Source organism: Temnothorax curvispinosus, unplaced genomic scaffold (assembly GCF_003070985.1).
Source record: "Temnothorax curvispinosus isolate PA1 unplaced genomic scaffold, ASM307098v1 QBEX01011568.1, whole genome shotgun sequence".
NCBI lineage: Eukaryota > Metazoa > Arthropoda > Insecta > Hymenoptera > Formicidae > Temnothorax > Temnothorax curvispinosus.
This window is the reverse complement of record NW_020221348.1, coordinates 63680-79154: the sequence shown is the minus strand read 5'-3', so window position 1 is coordinate 79154 and position 15475 is coordinate 63680. Positions and strand designations below refer to the sequence as shown.

At 41.7% G+C, this 15475-nt stretch overlaps 1 protein-coding gene across 3 annotated transcripts in view; it reads left to right on the top strand.

Annotated features, from left to right (window-relative positions):
- LOC112461667 (telomerase-binding protein EST1A) overlaps positions 1-15475 on the top strand; it is an 86379-nt gene that overhangs the window by 43525 nt on the left and 27379 nt on the right. For all 3 annotated transcript variants that reach the window (XM_025026998.1, XM_025026997.1, XM_025026999.1), the window contains 6 exons: positions 1813-1994; positions 3753-3826; positions 8701-8813; positions 11067-11170; positions 11404-11577; positions 11941-12147. In XM_025026998.1, coding sequence (XP_024882766.1) covers positions 1813-1994; positions 3753-3826; positions 8701-8813; positions 11067-11170; positions 11404-11577; positions 11941-12147 — 854 coding nt within the window. The remainder of the gene's footprint in view (positions 1-1812; positions 1995-3752; positions 3827-8700; positions 8814-11066; positions 11171-11403; positions 11578-11940; positions 12148-15475) is intronic.

Here is a 15475-nt window from a genome sequence, read left to right as displayed (position 1 = left end):
AGGATGTTTTGTCGTTTGGCGTATGCACAAAATTATTTTAGATTTTTATAATGCATAACTGCATAGTTTACATATCCTATATAATTAGTTTTATCGCTCTTGTCTAACGCTTTTTACGCTTTATTCTCAAATCTTAAAAGATTTGTAGATAACTTTCTTCTTTTTTAATAGCAAATATACACTGTAGAGAGGACTCGTATCTACCTTGCTGTACTCGCTACTCGCTACACTATTCGTTTTTCGCGATAAACGCCAGTAGTCCCGATAAGTGGCGTTCTTGAGCGGATCCATTACACCATCGTTAGCGACGCTTATCTAATTAGCTTTCGCTGTAGCCTGCTAATAAAGATGCATAAAGCAGCGACGGGATTTTCGCTGAAGATGTATGATATTCAAATATTCGTAATATCCACGAAGCAGTAACGTCCGATAGTTTAAGATGAAAGAGATCGCATAAGGCATCACTTGGAAATCGATGTTAAAATATTCGTATGTCAATTATCGGAAATTAATATGCAAGCTAAAAGCCTCATTTTTCAATGCCCCTTTTCCGGCTCTTATTTATTTATTTATTCTTGTGAATTCCCAACATTATATTGATAAATTTAATTCTGCTATCTCTATTCTGCCACTGATCCTTTTAATTCCACTTTGAGACATTCCGAGATTTAACGATAGTCCTGCGGACATTGCTCCTATACTTCTTAATTTTATTATTTCTTTCCAAAAAAGTAAAACTTTCAACTGTCGCGCTTTCAGGAAATTAAAATAATATTTATAGCGAAATAGCACTTTTTACGGCTTGAAGGTAATTGAGCAGACGAAGTAGTTAAAGCTTATCTCCACCCTCGAAGGCCAGAATTACAGGAGGCGATATTCGGAGCGCTTCCGTTACTGCAAATTAAACTGCTCTCATATAGATGATATCGCTTGACCTTTCCGAGAGAATTGTTTTCCATTGCCAGGGGATCGATTCATTATATACCGGTCCCTCCGAGGGAACCACTTCGGGAAACGGTCTCGAAATGACTCGATGGAAGTGGAGGTAGTGCAGTAGAAGGTTGTGCCATGACCTTCGGCTTCTCTGAATCCGCCGGGAGCCCCGTCCCGTCACGTAGCTTCGATACAACGCGTAATGACAGTCTCGAAGAGAGAAACGCACGGTCGCCGATAGCGAATCCGGTCGCGACGCAGAATAGATTGCGCATCGATCAGCTATCATCATCATCACCGAAACGTGATCGCTACCGGCATTAACTTACGCGTTTTCCCCTCTACAATGTAACAATCAGCACCAATTTGCCGTCCGGATATTGCCGCGCGTAGTAGATGCACCCTCGCGCGTTCTTTCTCTGCCTCCGCGAGTCGTTGCTTGTAATCAATCGGAATGATATTCTTCAGCGACGATTCTCATGATTTCCAATGGTATTGTGAGAGAGATAAAGTTCTCTCGAGGAAACTTCTTGCTTGAATACGGTTATAAAAATCGTGAGTCTCGAGAAGTAAATTTTTATAGGACGTAACAGAGAGAAATAAAACTACAATAAAAATTGAAAGAGAGGATACTATTCTGCAGCTAAAAAAACCCTTAAATATATCTTAACTATACATGATCTTAGTTATATTTGACTATAAAAGCCTTAAGATTATGCTTCCTGCAGTATAAAGTGACATATATTATCTCTATTACTTTTTTAGAAAATTATTTTTGTTTTCACGAAATCAACATTTTTCTTAGTTCAGATCCCTCTGTACGTGATTTGGTGAACGGTACATAAATTTATTTTATATTATCTTGATTTTTGATTGTAGATTCCCAGATGGAACAAGGCTACAGATCGGAGGTCCAAGAACGGGCGCTCGTCGTATCCCTGCAGATGTTCAGCCTGATCTTGGAGCGTGGTGTATCTTTGCTGAAAGCTCAGCTAGATAGCGAGCAGGAACCGAGGCTGGTGGTCGGCGAGGATCTCCAAGTGCTTCTACCGGCTATTAAGGTACTTTCCCCCTCTTTCCCCCATCAATACGTATCGGTTGAGCGAAGTCTTAATTGCGTTTCGCGACGCGAGTCGGCGAGCGTAAGTCAATTTCCGAGTCGAAACGTTGCCTCGATCACGTCCATCGTCCGTAGCTCGCCATTACGGAATAATTAGATCTGGGAGCAGTGGCGGTCAACTTTTCAACTTCGTGCTATTTTATATGTCATATCGCGATATTTTCATATCTCGAGAGGCAACACAAATATTACGCACGTACTCGTAAAAAAGAGCTTTCGTCCCCCGTTCGTCGCTGTAGCTGTTTTACTCGCTCCCGGTTCCCACGGGATAATTTATGGTGGGCCGCTGGTTGATTATCACTGGTCCAGGTCGCGGCTGCATCAATCTGGAAGGCGCCGGGTTTTCCTCGTCAGCTCGATCCGATTCTACTTCCCATCGCTGTCGTAGCCCTTCCCCTCCCCAGATTCGAACGCGCTTAATCATCGGAGAATTTATGAAGCGCCGCGAGAGAGTTTCGCACCCACGCATCCGCTGGTGGCCGATATGTCAGATCCAGAATCCGATCCGATCGCGTCGCGACTTGTTACGCAACTCAACATTCACAATTAATTCACCTATCGCACGTTATCGCGAACGTGCATACATTTCATCGATTAGTAATCGCTTTGTGAGCAGACATGGGAACCTTGAAGTTGCCGATTTCTTAACTTAGTATTATGCCATATAAAAGTTGATCGTAAAATGATACGGTAATTAGTGATTTAGCTACACAAGATGAGAAGAATAAGGTCAATAACCAAAAAAGTGATTGAGGATGTTGCTTGAAATGAAGCTTGAAGTGCTTAAATAAGTGTTAATTTTACGATAAAAGAAGTTATACGTCGTACAATCTTTTCGGAATCACGGAAAATGACGGATTGTTACTGATTAACTCGATTTTACGGCATTAAATTATTATTAGATAATTTTGCTAATATACGTGCTGTGAAATTAGCGCGTCTGCATAGCCACTATGTATTTCTTGGCTAGCGAGAAAAAGATATAAAGAAAAAAAAAAAAGGAAACAATGATTACTATCGGAATGCGAGCTGATACAAGGAATAATAGCCGGACTCGCGCTTACGACTGAGGTGAGACCATTAATATTGCCGATAAAGTAGACGCGATACAAGGCCGCTGTGGAATATGTTTCACTTTATGAGGATGGATGGACGTGCTCGATGAAAAAAGCATCTCGCGAGAGTGTCTATAAATAGCGAGGTACTTTCGCGCGTTTCTCCGACAGTTAAAAACTTGATAAGGTATAAATGAGGGAAATAAAAATCTGGGAAAAAAAGTATCTTCCTCAAATAAGATGTTTTTATGTTAGGAAGAGAACATAATTCGAGAACGTCCTCGACTCGAGATAGTTGGGACTTTTGCTTGGCTCCTCTTACGTAACTACTGTTTAAATGTTTTTATTAATAGTTTTTTGCGATGTTATTTTTTTTGTGCATAATCTTTTTTATTAAGAAATAATTTTTTAAAATTACTCTCGCATTTTCTTTTAATGCCAAGTTGTCATTATTTCTCTCATTAAGTATAGACCAAGATCGAAACGTTTCGAATTCTATAAAAGTAATTGCTTCTGAAAATTTAATTGAAAGGATTGTCTGCGTATCGGCATCGACATTCGGCTTGCGTTGGCTCTGCCTACACATACATTGATTTGGAATTGACGGAATTATAAACTTTATGTTCTCACGTTTGTTTCTGCAGATCTGGTGCGACTGGATGCTTTGCCACAGCACCGTTTGGAATCCTCCGCCGTCTTGCACGGATTACAGAGTCGGGTAAGTTTCTTAATGTTAAACCCAATAAAGGAAATGAGATTTGCGTGTACGCGGCCTTTAGTCATCGTATAGTGTTCGGCTTTGGTGGTGTCCCTAATCTCTTTATATTGTTTCGCAACATAAATTTCATTTGGCTTACGAACTGCCCCGTCTTGGATTAATTACAACTTTGTTGCGCGTATTAACCGCGCGTCGCGAAGTCATATACCCTCGGGATTAAAGTTAGATGCCAGCGCGTGATTATCGCGTGTGCCAGGACTGTAGCGTGCGACAGAACTGTTCGATATATACTTGAACTTTCCGATCCTGCGGTTTTGCGGTCTGTGTGGTTCGAACCGGCCCATCGGCTTCCAGCGAATGCGACATTTACAGAGGAATTTGCGCCGTATAAAAGTTCGCATTTATTGAGGCCGACGTGCAATGTCGGAAATGATGGATTGCGAGGAATTCAAGTGAGGGATTCAAGAATCTATTTATTACTTTATTAGTAATTGTCATTTTGAATAATCTACATATATTTCTATTAGCTGTTTCAGCCATATTTACTCGATAATTAATGTAACGAGAAAACTAGATAGAGAAACTATACAAAACAATAATTCAAATCATTATACGTAAATTAAATATAACTTTTAAGATCCGAGTAGATAAAACTTTTTTATAGCTTATTCAAATTTAAGAATATTTATAGTATGATTAAAAGAACGTACTTAATAACAACTTAGAGATTAAATAACTTTGTCGTCTCCAGCATTCAGTATTGATAAATACTGTAGATCCTGAAATTAATCATTTTCGAATATGCTTTGAGATTATTATGAAAGACGATATTAATTTGAAAATAATTGTTATCCGAACGTTTTTAGCCTCAGGATCGTAGCTGTTGCGTACGAGATATTTAGTAACGCGATATGTAACGCGATCATGCTTATTGACGGCGGGCCTTGGGATAATTTCGACTCTGGGAGCGAGAAAGATCATTAGCGTGCACAAAGTGCTACCGTGTTGGCATCTAATATTTGACTGGCGAAATAAATTATATCCTCGTTTGAAGACGCCTCGGGCACTCCGGCTTTCAAAAATCTTCCATCCTGTTTACGTGCGGCTGTGCTACTTTTGAATTTTGACGCTACTGTTTTCAACGGAACGGAATGACGCGCGAAATCGGAGACAGAGCGACAAATTTGACAAGGGAGCATCAAATTTCCTGTATACGTCTCATTCGATCGGCCGGTGCCAGCTTAATAGACATGAGCGTGTTCTAGCGAGAGCTGATATCTCACGGGGGGCGGGGAGGGGGGAGAGGTGATGGAAGTGAGCGTGGCGTAGGTCACGGTCAACCGCTGCATCGCGTATCGAGGCTCGATCTCTCTCTCTCTCTCTCTCTCTCGCAAGTCGCGCGCGTTTTGCGCAGGTTCTCGCGGCACTATTTCTATCACCCGCTTCTTTCGCGCTCGTCGCGCGAATGCATAAGTTACTGTCCCGCTTTAATTATTACCGCATCGGTTCTAATTTCAACGAGGAGAGCGCGAGTTTCGCGGACGAGCGCGAGATATGGTGGGTCTACATCGCGCTTTTGTCGAACGGATTAATCCTCCGAAGGCACCGAGAGGGAGGAGAGATAAGAGAAGGAGATTTGTAGGGTGGCTTTCGCCAACTCGCGCGCCGCGCATTCGGCCACGGCTTCGTCGCAGCTGCGCGTAGCGACTATTAATTCAGGTTGACACTTGAGGTGTTTTGAATTATGGCTGTTGTATCGGACTATTAATTTCTTCGCGCGGTGATGCCCCGGCGAATCGCGCGCGCGGTGTGAGAAACTCGCAGGTAAAGACGTCGCGACACCCGCGGCGGCGGCGGTCGAACGACGTTCCCGTGGCGCGACACGTGTTCGTGATTGTAATGTCTCGCTCCGTTCCTAATTTATAATTCTTGTACCGCTGCCGCAATTTGATTGACAAATTTTCGAAAAAGAAGGAAAACGACGGATCAATGTGTTATCACGGAGGTCACTGGCGCAAGGTACTGAAGTATCACGTTAATTTATGTCTAAAATACCGATAGTACTTCTAGTATTTCGGGAGTTCTATAAATTATCAGTGGATAGCTAATTGTATAATTGTACATAAACGTAAACAGCTGTTTCTTAAACGGACATAGAATTTTTGCTTTAACTGAAATTTGCGTGATATTAAAAATATATAAAAATATATTAACTTGGAACTCGTAATTAGCATGTTTAGTGTATAGTACAGTTTTGAATTAAGGAAAGATAAATGAATCTAAGACAAATATTACAGAGAAATGATATAAAAAATTAATATCGTGAAGTTTATTAGACAACAGTTGAAATCATGATGCTTTTGAGCGCAATATTTTACGATCTTTCAATTTTATCTGATTTTATTTTATTCTAATTTTCTACTTGTTGAAAACTTATTAGAATAATATTTTGATTTACTTTTTTGTATGTACGAACTCGTTGAACCCCCGAATTCTAACGTGCCCCGCGCTGAATCACGTCATTAAATAAGGGACCTAACAGCACGGGAAAATCGCGACGCCCTGCAAATGCTCGTGAGCTCCGCAGGCCAGCATTTCACAAAGGGGCCGGGTCGGCGCGTTTCGAATTGATCATACGCAAACGTGAGCGAATACTTTTTGGTGCGCGCTTCGTGCGCGCTCGCAGAGAAGACGAGAGAAGAGAAAGAAAGAGAGAGAGAGCAGTGCGCCGTTCATCTTATCGACGCACGGCGCGTCGTCGCTTCTCGGCGCGAGTTTCGCTAATGAGATAAAATAAAAGAAGAATAAGAGAGCCAGTAAGAGAGACAGAGCGAGAGAGAGAGAGAGGGATAAGAGCGCGAGAGTCACGCTTGTCCGACTGATGCAATCTACTGTCCATTAAACGAGCCTCAAGGCTCCCTCTTCCCCTCTTTCTCTTGCTCTCTGTCTCTCGTTCTCTCTCGTAACGTCGGTCTCGAGACGCAGGTTTTTTTTTTGCGTAACCAACAGCTACTATCTGCCGGGGATAGGTTAATCATTGTTGCTCGTTAGCGATTAACAATTACGTGAGTCAAGCGTTTCCTTGACAAGGACGCCGCGCAGCGCGAGACGCGCGATTGCCGATCCTCTCTCGATCTTGATCATCGTTGCACTTGGAACGGCGTGCGACCATTTCGATGCTGCAAACGTGGACGCGGATTTCGCGATGGCGAGTCCCATGGCAGACACGATTAATCGATGACCTTTAGTGACGCCGGCCGATAAATCGCGCCGGAAACTGCACGCACTTTTGCTCTGTCGCGAAATTAAGCGATCGGTAAAATCCCCTTATGATTCTCACGTGATCTCCTTCGGCGCATCGTCATCGTGGTCGTGCATATGTATCATATGAGATTCTATACCTGCATGTTGGAACGGAGTTTACACGCCAAAAATTTATGACAAGTCCGTTCTTTTATGATGCGAGGCGAGCAATAAGTAATGTCGCCTTATTTCGTAAAGAAGCACTAACACACAGAATTAATACATAAAGAATATAACCGTTGCATATTTCCGGTATTAAATGCTCTTGTTTTGTACAATGAGAATTTGCTCTTAGAGCCGCTATGCGCGACGAAAGAATTAATTGAACGAGCGACTTTGGCTTTACAGTAATACGGAAGTGGTAAATGGTAACGTATGCCCTGCCGCGGGTAGATCATTAATAACGTCGGCGGAACGAGCCGCCGCCGGTCATACGAAGTACATTAAATGTATAAATCCGTGATCTATTATTATTATTATCATCCACCGCGCGCATTACGCGGGTCCCTATGCCGTAATAATTTTCAATACGTAATTCTCGACATTGCTAATGAATAGTCGCGCGGGGATATATCACATTCGTACGAGGACCCGTGTTCCTTTCCCCCGCGACACCACCTTCGAGTGCCGCAAATGGTTAGATATAAATTTTATCAGTTGCCCGTTTTTTTTTATTGCGCTCATTCTCGGATTTCAGATTTATGTATCTCCCCGTAAATACGCGAAATTGCGATACGTCCCCCACGCGAAGGCGTGCGAAAATGCGAACGTGCGTTTCGTCACGTTCACGCGGAAGCCGCGAATCTCCGACATATTTCGATGCATCTTCGTGCAACGCATCGAAACTGTATTTTTGGCAAACGGAATTTCTTCGGGAGCCTCGGTCACGTCGAACACGGTAATTGTGGTACCCTTGTGGTAAAAATTCGTCGCGTGACGAATGATCCAGAACCGAAAATATTTACCTCGTGTTAAGTACACGCCATCAGGTAAGCCGGTAGCAGAGAAAATCAAGTAGCAATTTACCTGATTATTTTTTTTCATAAGCAAATGTTTGAGCAAGTGTTGTTTGCACAGCCGGCAACCTCACGGGTTGTCGGGCAATTTACGCCGTCACTCTTACAAAAACAATAATGAGGAATCTGAAATCCGTAGAAAATTAGTCCCGAATATTATTTCGAGGTATAAGAAGTTCGTCGGCCTCGCGGCGCCAAAGTGGCGTCAAGCAATCTTCGAAAGCCCGGTAAAAAATATAATTTAGGGAATTAAAGATCATTATACCGCAATTCAATGCGGCGTAAATTATAAATCACTCGATCGATGACTCAATCTCCGAAGCGAGCTCGGTTTAATCATGTAGAAAGAATTGGACCTTGGTATTATCGAATTCCTTCCTCATTCTTAGCTTTGAATTATGTATTAGAAGAACGATTGAATTCGTTTGAGTTTTGCCAAATCACGATGGACTTTCATCGTGACGTGCAGCCGTGAACATTCCTTCGGACTTTAGCTATTCTTAATGAATGTTACGAAATTTAGAGGAAGCTTATAATTCGATCCTCTTGTTGCAGGCCGCCAGGAGACGCGTGGAGCAGACTGGCGACGATGGTGAACCTTCTAGAGAAATTAAATTACACCAGGACGACTCTAATCCAAGGCAAGGATACGGAAGATCGTGAAGAAGGTAAAGGAATGTTTCCGATTATCTTTTATGCGAAAATAATTTCTGCCCAACCCAATGACAATTGCCGATTGTTTTACCTAAAGAGAAACATGTTAGAACAAATTAAAAAATCGTCAGAATTGTTTATACATCGCGGAAGTTGACACAAGTCAGCAGTATTAATTTAATTTTTTTCACATTTGTGCGAAATATGTCCGATCACGAAACCAATCGAAACAAGTTATTCGATTTGTGATGTCGGAAAAATCAGTTCAATAGCATTACATAATTCACAAAAGTGGAGCTCAAATAAATCGAAAAAGGATATAATTAAAATTTTAATTATATCCTTATTTTAACAAATTCTCTAACATTATTTAATATAAGAGTTATTACTTTGTTAGCGAAAAATTTTAACAAATTCACTCATTGCTAATTATGATTAACTAATAGTAGTGAAGTCCATTAATTTAAGTTTATTTATTTCTGCATCTCGATAACGTTTATTTTTCAACGCTCACGCGGACAGCGCGCGCGAACAGTGAGAGAAATGGCAACCGAACGAAACGCACGGATGGGATGCGAGCGATTCTCGCGGGCTGACCTGGACCAGACTTAATCGAAAAAGTCGCGTTCCTCGAAGTCGGTGAAGCCGGTGCCCGGTCTGTTGACCCGTAGATAGCTGGCGCGACGGTTGCGTAACGGTGAATACGTTCGACATGACCACTGCAATGCCATTCTCTTGCAGCCGTTTACTAGCGTGTGGCCAATGGTCTTTCAGCGTGCGTGCGAGCTACATCGCCACTATATGCATGCCGCGCGCATGTTATGAATACACAAATTGCATTGCCTCGAAGCCCATTCACGTGTAGACCTCGCCACGAAAACGACCCGGCTTTGCATCTTTCGCAGATTTTTTGGTGATTACATCTGTACGAATTTAGCATGCATTGTCGATACGTCCAACCGGCTCATTAAACTCTTTAAGCTGTGGAGATAGAACTGACGATAGTTTATCATTCTAGAGTAAATTCTCTAAAATAGCACAAATATAATTTTTTTGGGGTCAATTTTTGCTCGAGAAGAATATTACATTAATGGTTCTCAAAAGTGACGAAAGGACACAGCGTCATGTTATTTATCACAAAAGTGTTGAGGGCTAGATTTGTATATTTTTCGATACTAAAACTAATTTTAGTTCTGTCGGCTTTGAACCTTTGAGGATTGTTCTAATAGCAGTTGTCAACGATCATTGGCAGACCGACAAGAACCACGGCGATCGGTCGCGAGTGCGTACGCTTTTCGCGAGCGGAATACGCGGCAAAATTTTCTATTTTCGACAGATCACCAGACGCGATCGCGAGTTCGGTCTCGAACTGGGTCTTCCAACGGGTCCGGTCGCTTGGAAACGAGCGTTCCAGTTTCACGGCGCGTCCTTGCTCGCGGTACACTTACCTCTAAACCGAGTACGTATGCGCGGACGTCAATACGCGTGGCTCATAGTGAATATCATTATACGCGCATATCGGCGAGGGTACGGCCGATCACATGGCTGACTAGAATTAATAAGTTTGTCAAAGCCGTAATTCGATCTCGGCCTTTCGTTAACGCTACTGTTACCTGCCCAGAAGCGTTGTTAGCAATTAATTGAGTTTATTCATGATTAATTACTTAAATTTAAACAATTAAGTATTTAAAGACGGATTCAGATGAAGTAAATGAACGTGGACGAGTGAATAACTTATTTCGACGAACGGCGAACAGCGCCGTCAGTACTGGCGACGCGATAATGAGTTCGCACTTAAGCAAATTGTTCATTCGCGTTTATTTGCGCTTATATTTGCTTAGTATAGATTTTTTTTTTAAGTGTAGATGCAAAAGGTTTAGAGAACTCTGTGCGTTATTGACAAAAATATCTAATATCAAATATCACTATTATACGATTTTATTGCTAAGTGCAATTTTATTGTTGATGATTTATCTACGCACATGTTGCATTATAAAATCTTAATGTCGGACATGAAAAACAACGGATCGTCAGAACACACTTTACGCGATCACACTTTATCGATTTTAAATCGTGCTGCATAAACGTCTGAGCTCCTTTCGCGATACGTGATATAGATCTTTATGCGTCGATCATAATGTAAATTCAGGGTCTATTCGTATGCTTCTGAAAGAGGATCTGACTTGGCACGATCGCAAAACTTTCTACAAGGAGCATCGATCCTCGTGCATAAAGGATGTACACCGGTTTTCTACATTTGATTTCAGACTTGGAACTCGTAAAACTACCGGAAGATATCACGTTGGCTGGATTCACTCCTCTCATGCTGAATCCCCAGGATCCTTGCTACGTGGAGAAAACAGAAGATATGGTAATTTTACATTGTGTAATATCTTCAGTAATTGCACTGATATACGTATCTGCGAGATACGTGCTTTTCTTGTTGGTAACAAACTTTAAATATGCTTAAAACAGAGTCTCCTATCTCGAGATATTTCAAAGTTCCGGAAGGGACTTTTAGTATACCAGTGTTATATACCGGGATATCCGCGCGCGGGGTCGCTCGACTTCCACGGGTTGGTTAAACTCGCAACGTGTTTTCAGGAAGTGGCTCAGATGTGCCTCAGGATAAGCAAGATTCTCTTCTTCGGTCAAGTGTTCTTGTGCGGCTTGGAGACACCGGTGCTGAAATTGCAGAAAAGCGAGACCGGCGTCAGCGAATATGTTTCCGTGGTCGAGGCTTCGAGCACGAGTTCACCGAGTTCGCCGCCGACACAGGTAAGTGGTAACTGTCGTAAATCTACAGTCCCACCTCCTCTCCTTCTAAAGAAAACGCATTCAGCGCGCTGAGGATTGCTGGGAGTCCCAGCAAATTCTTAATCCGAATTTTTTAAAGCAGCGAAAGAACGACCATGGTCTATCTTAAAATTATCTTCAATTGATCTGGCATATAACAATAAAAGTGGATATCGCGCGAATATCAAAAGTTTGTAAACGTCATGTAAACAGTGACGATAGAGTAATTACGAAATGTCAAAGCGAAATTAAAGGTCGGGATTTTTCTTTTCGGAATTTTCAATCCGTTATAAATCCGATCCCTGCCTGGTTCGTTATCTAGGAATGGAATTAATTCACTTCCAGAGCGACTCGGAACTCCTGGTAGAAAGTTATAGCGAGGGGGAGGAGGAGGAGTCAATTCCTACGTTGAGAAGATTACCCTCGTGCGGCAATGTGCCCGACGATACGACGGCTCCCGTGGCGGCTGTCGAGATAAGGTCGCTGATCGAGAGGAAGGAGGAACTGGAGAGGCGGCAGCGGAAACAAGATCGGCATCGACAGCGAGTACAGGTGAGTGCGAAATACCCTGTAGCGAAATACCCTGGCGCGGTACGCAACCGGGGATGATCTATCGATTTGTCTGCACAACATACGACGATAGAGCGCTGCTTACTACACGTTGTTATGTTGTAATATCCGATTAAAATTGCGTATTAACCGGCGAACATTATTACGCAAAACGACAGCGTTAAGTAAACGAGGGTATTAGAAGTTTGTAACAATGTCCGTATAATCACTTCGGTACATCACTATTTGGTTCTCGCTTGTTCGAATTTTATGCATGAGTACGTGTCCAAAACTACATATTTTTACTTTAATGCAGGAGATAACAAATACAAGCTTTTATTTCACGGTAAAGTAGACTTTCCATAAAGATTGTCTCGCTTATTTCAGTATAAATTCACTTTTTAAACAGTATGACTTTTAATTAATTAATTTTAGTAATAAAATTGTTGGTCGTCGGACAGCTCCAGATCCCGCGAATATCTCTGTGATCTCACTCACATTCCTCTTTCAGCCATCTCAAATTTTAATAAAACAACGTTCGTATATGATATTAGAAAATTTCTATGTATCTATATTTATATTATCTTTGTGATCTCCAAGATTTTTTAAGACGGTGTGTCAAGCGAAAGAAAATCGCACCTATGTAGACGAATTATTTGGAAGATACGCAAATAAATTTCAATGTAGCAGTTCGATCGTTCGAAGACTGCGCGCTATGAATGGCGTTCGAACGAGCTCGAGATCGATGAGGAATCTCGCCGCTTCCAAATTTAGCTCGCGCCGTATGCAGTCTTCCGTCGATAGAGACGTCCTACGCGAATATCGCTGTCGAATGATTGTCTAACCGCCGTCGATTCCGATCTAACCGCCGCCTGTATCCCTTGCTTTCTGTCCTGGATTTGTCGCCTTGCCTCGGAATAACTTGCCGAATCGACGAAAAGTACCGACTAGACTCATTCATCGTAGCTAAGTCGAACTAAATCAAGAGATTACAACACGCGCTTGACTTGTTGCGAACGAAGGTGGAGAATGGCTGTACCTTTGTGTCTCCTCTCCCCTCCTCTTCCTCCATCTTTTCGCATTCCTCCACCCTCTGTTACACCACCCTGCCGTCCTTTTATTTCGGAGCGCGCGATCTTCTCTCACCGCAGACTCTCGCGCCAGCACGCAAGCCCGCTCGTTTTTATTTACGGCATCGAAACTCCTCCTTTTTGCATATTTATTATCTTACCCCAGCTTGGAGCCGGATTTTGTATGTACTATGTGGTCGGCCACGTTACTCTCTATCCTTCTCGGCGCGGTATCTTTCTTCTCGAAGAAAAAGAAAGACTAAGGAAAAGGAGCAGGCTGGTCAGAGATCCTGTACACGCGCGATTGTTCTATTTTTCAGTTTAATTTTTTTTATCGTCGATATAATTTTCAGTTTTAGGTATGGTATACTAACAGTATTATTACGTATTTAAATTCATTTAATAAGAAAATATAAGCAATTATAAAATATAGTCGAAACTTTTAAATATATTAAATAGAAAAAATAAATGTATGCATCTTTGCTTGGTTTTAAAATGGTAACCTAAATCCAGACTCCGCGATGTTTCCTCTTCGAGAAAATCCAAGCTTATCGGGTTTTTCCACACGCTACTCGAGACGGTGATATAAATTACTTGCCGCTTCCCGTATCTCTTGAATTTTTCGACCGACGCTTTTATCAGGAAGCGAAACTGGAAGCGGAACACGAATCTCGCTCCGTAACTCTCGGTCGTAGAATTGTTTCGAGGATAAAGTTCGGCGGAAGACCAATGCGACCCCGCCGAAATAAATAGCCGCGATATCGTAGCCGTCGGTAGTTTGTTCGACAGTGCCGATGCAGGTTTTATCTTAGGTCGTCTTTCTCGCTCGCGTTCGGACGCTCTGCTTTTTTTTTTTTTACGCGGACTTTTGCATATTTGATCGGCTTTTTCTTCTGCAAAACGCGATAACGACAGCGTTAAAGTTGTACTCGCAAACCTATATGTGGCAGATCTAATTTCTTTTTCTTTTGATATGAATTGTTTTCTCGATCGAACATTTCAAGATTCGTGAAACTCGACGAGAGTCGCATGGAAAATATGTCACGTGAAACATACTTTTTATTCGACTTAATATTCTATATTCATGTTATAACGCATTATAATAGTCGTTTATATATTATATACAAGGTTTCGCCATATAAACGTTTAACAGTATATTTTAGAGATTAATAAAAATCAAAAATCCTAATACAAGAGTGTTGAGGCCGTATAATAAATTACCCCGTAGTTGCTTCGCCGTTACCCGATGACTCTCAGACCTTCTCTTCTTCTCAGGTTGTTTCGTTGCACTCACACACAATATTCAGTTGCAAAAACATAGTTAATTACGATCGCGCGCGCGCTAATTATCAGGATGTGACGGTCGCGCGACATTTTATGAACTTCCGACTCTAATTACGTAACATGTGCATCTCACATTGCGACAAAAGAACTGCGTGAGAAAAGTTAATGCAACACAAACGAATCTAAAACGACTGACGGTTTTAACGAACCAAGGTACAAATGCCACATTTATGCTGCGAGATTGACATGAATACATTAAAAAGATATTAATTAATAAAATTAAGTGTCGTAAAGCTGTTCGATTTAATCAATTCATCATTGTGACGTTCCGTTAATGACAGAAATTATTCCATTTATTGAATTCAAAAAATAATGATGACAAATTACATTTAATCGCGCTTGGCTCCGATTGCCTCATTTATTTCCTTTGATTTAGTCTAGAGAGCCTATACTTCGTTTAATTTAAATTACATTTAAATTCCGAAACATTTAAAGTTTAAGGAATACTATTGTCCGTAAATATCGCATCGATTTTTTATAATTTCTACCCTCTTTTAATTCATGCCTCACGGAATGATATTGAATTGAATAAGTAACGAGAAGCCGTGTGCCACGTCGCTTTCTAATAACGCTACTTTAATATTCGCGAAACATACTATTCGGCGTATATCTAGTTTATTTCATGCTCGGGGCAAAACAAGTCGGTTGACGCACGAATTTGATGTTTGTTATTAAGTACAGTGTATTAGCACGCCGTTGTTTATGTCGTCGCTCGGTCATTCGTGCGGCGAACCTCGAGCCGGCAGGTAGCGGCGTGAGCCGCTCCGTGCTCCGCGGTGTCGCATTACCTGTGACAAGTATCAAAGAATACCAAACGCGATAATCTTTTATGAATGGCGATTATCGTTGATTAATTCCTGCGTTTAATGATTTATAAGCGTTTTCCTATTTATCGATACACATTTTATATGCGAGTT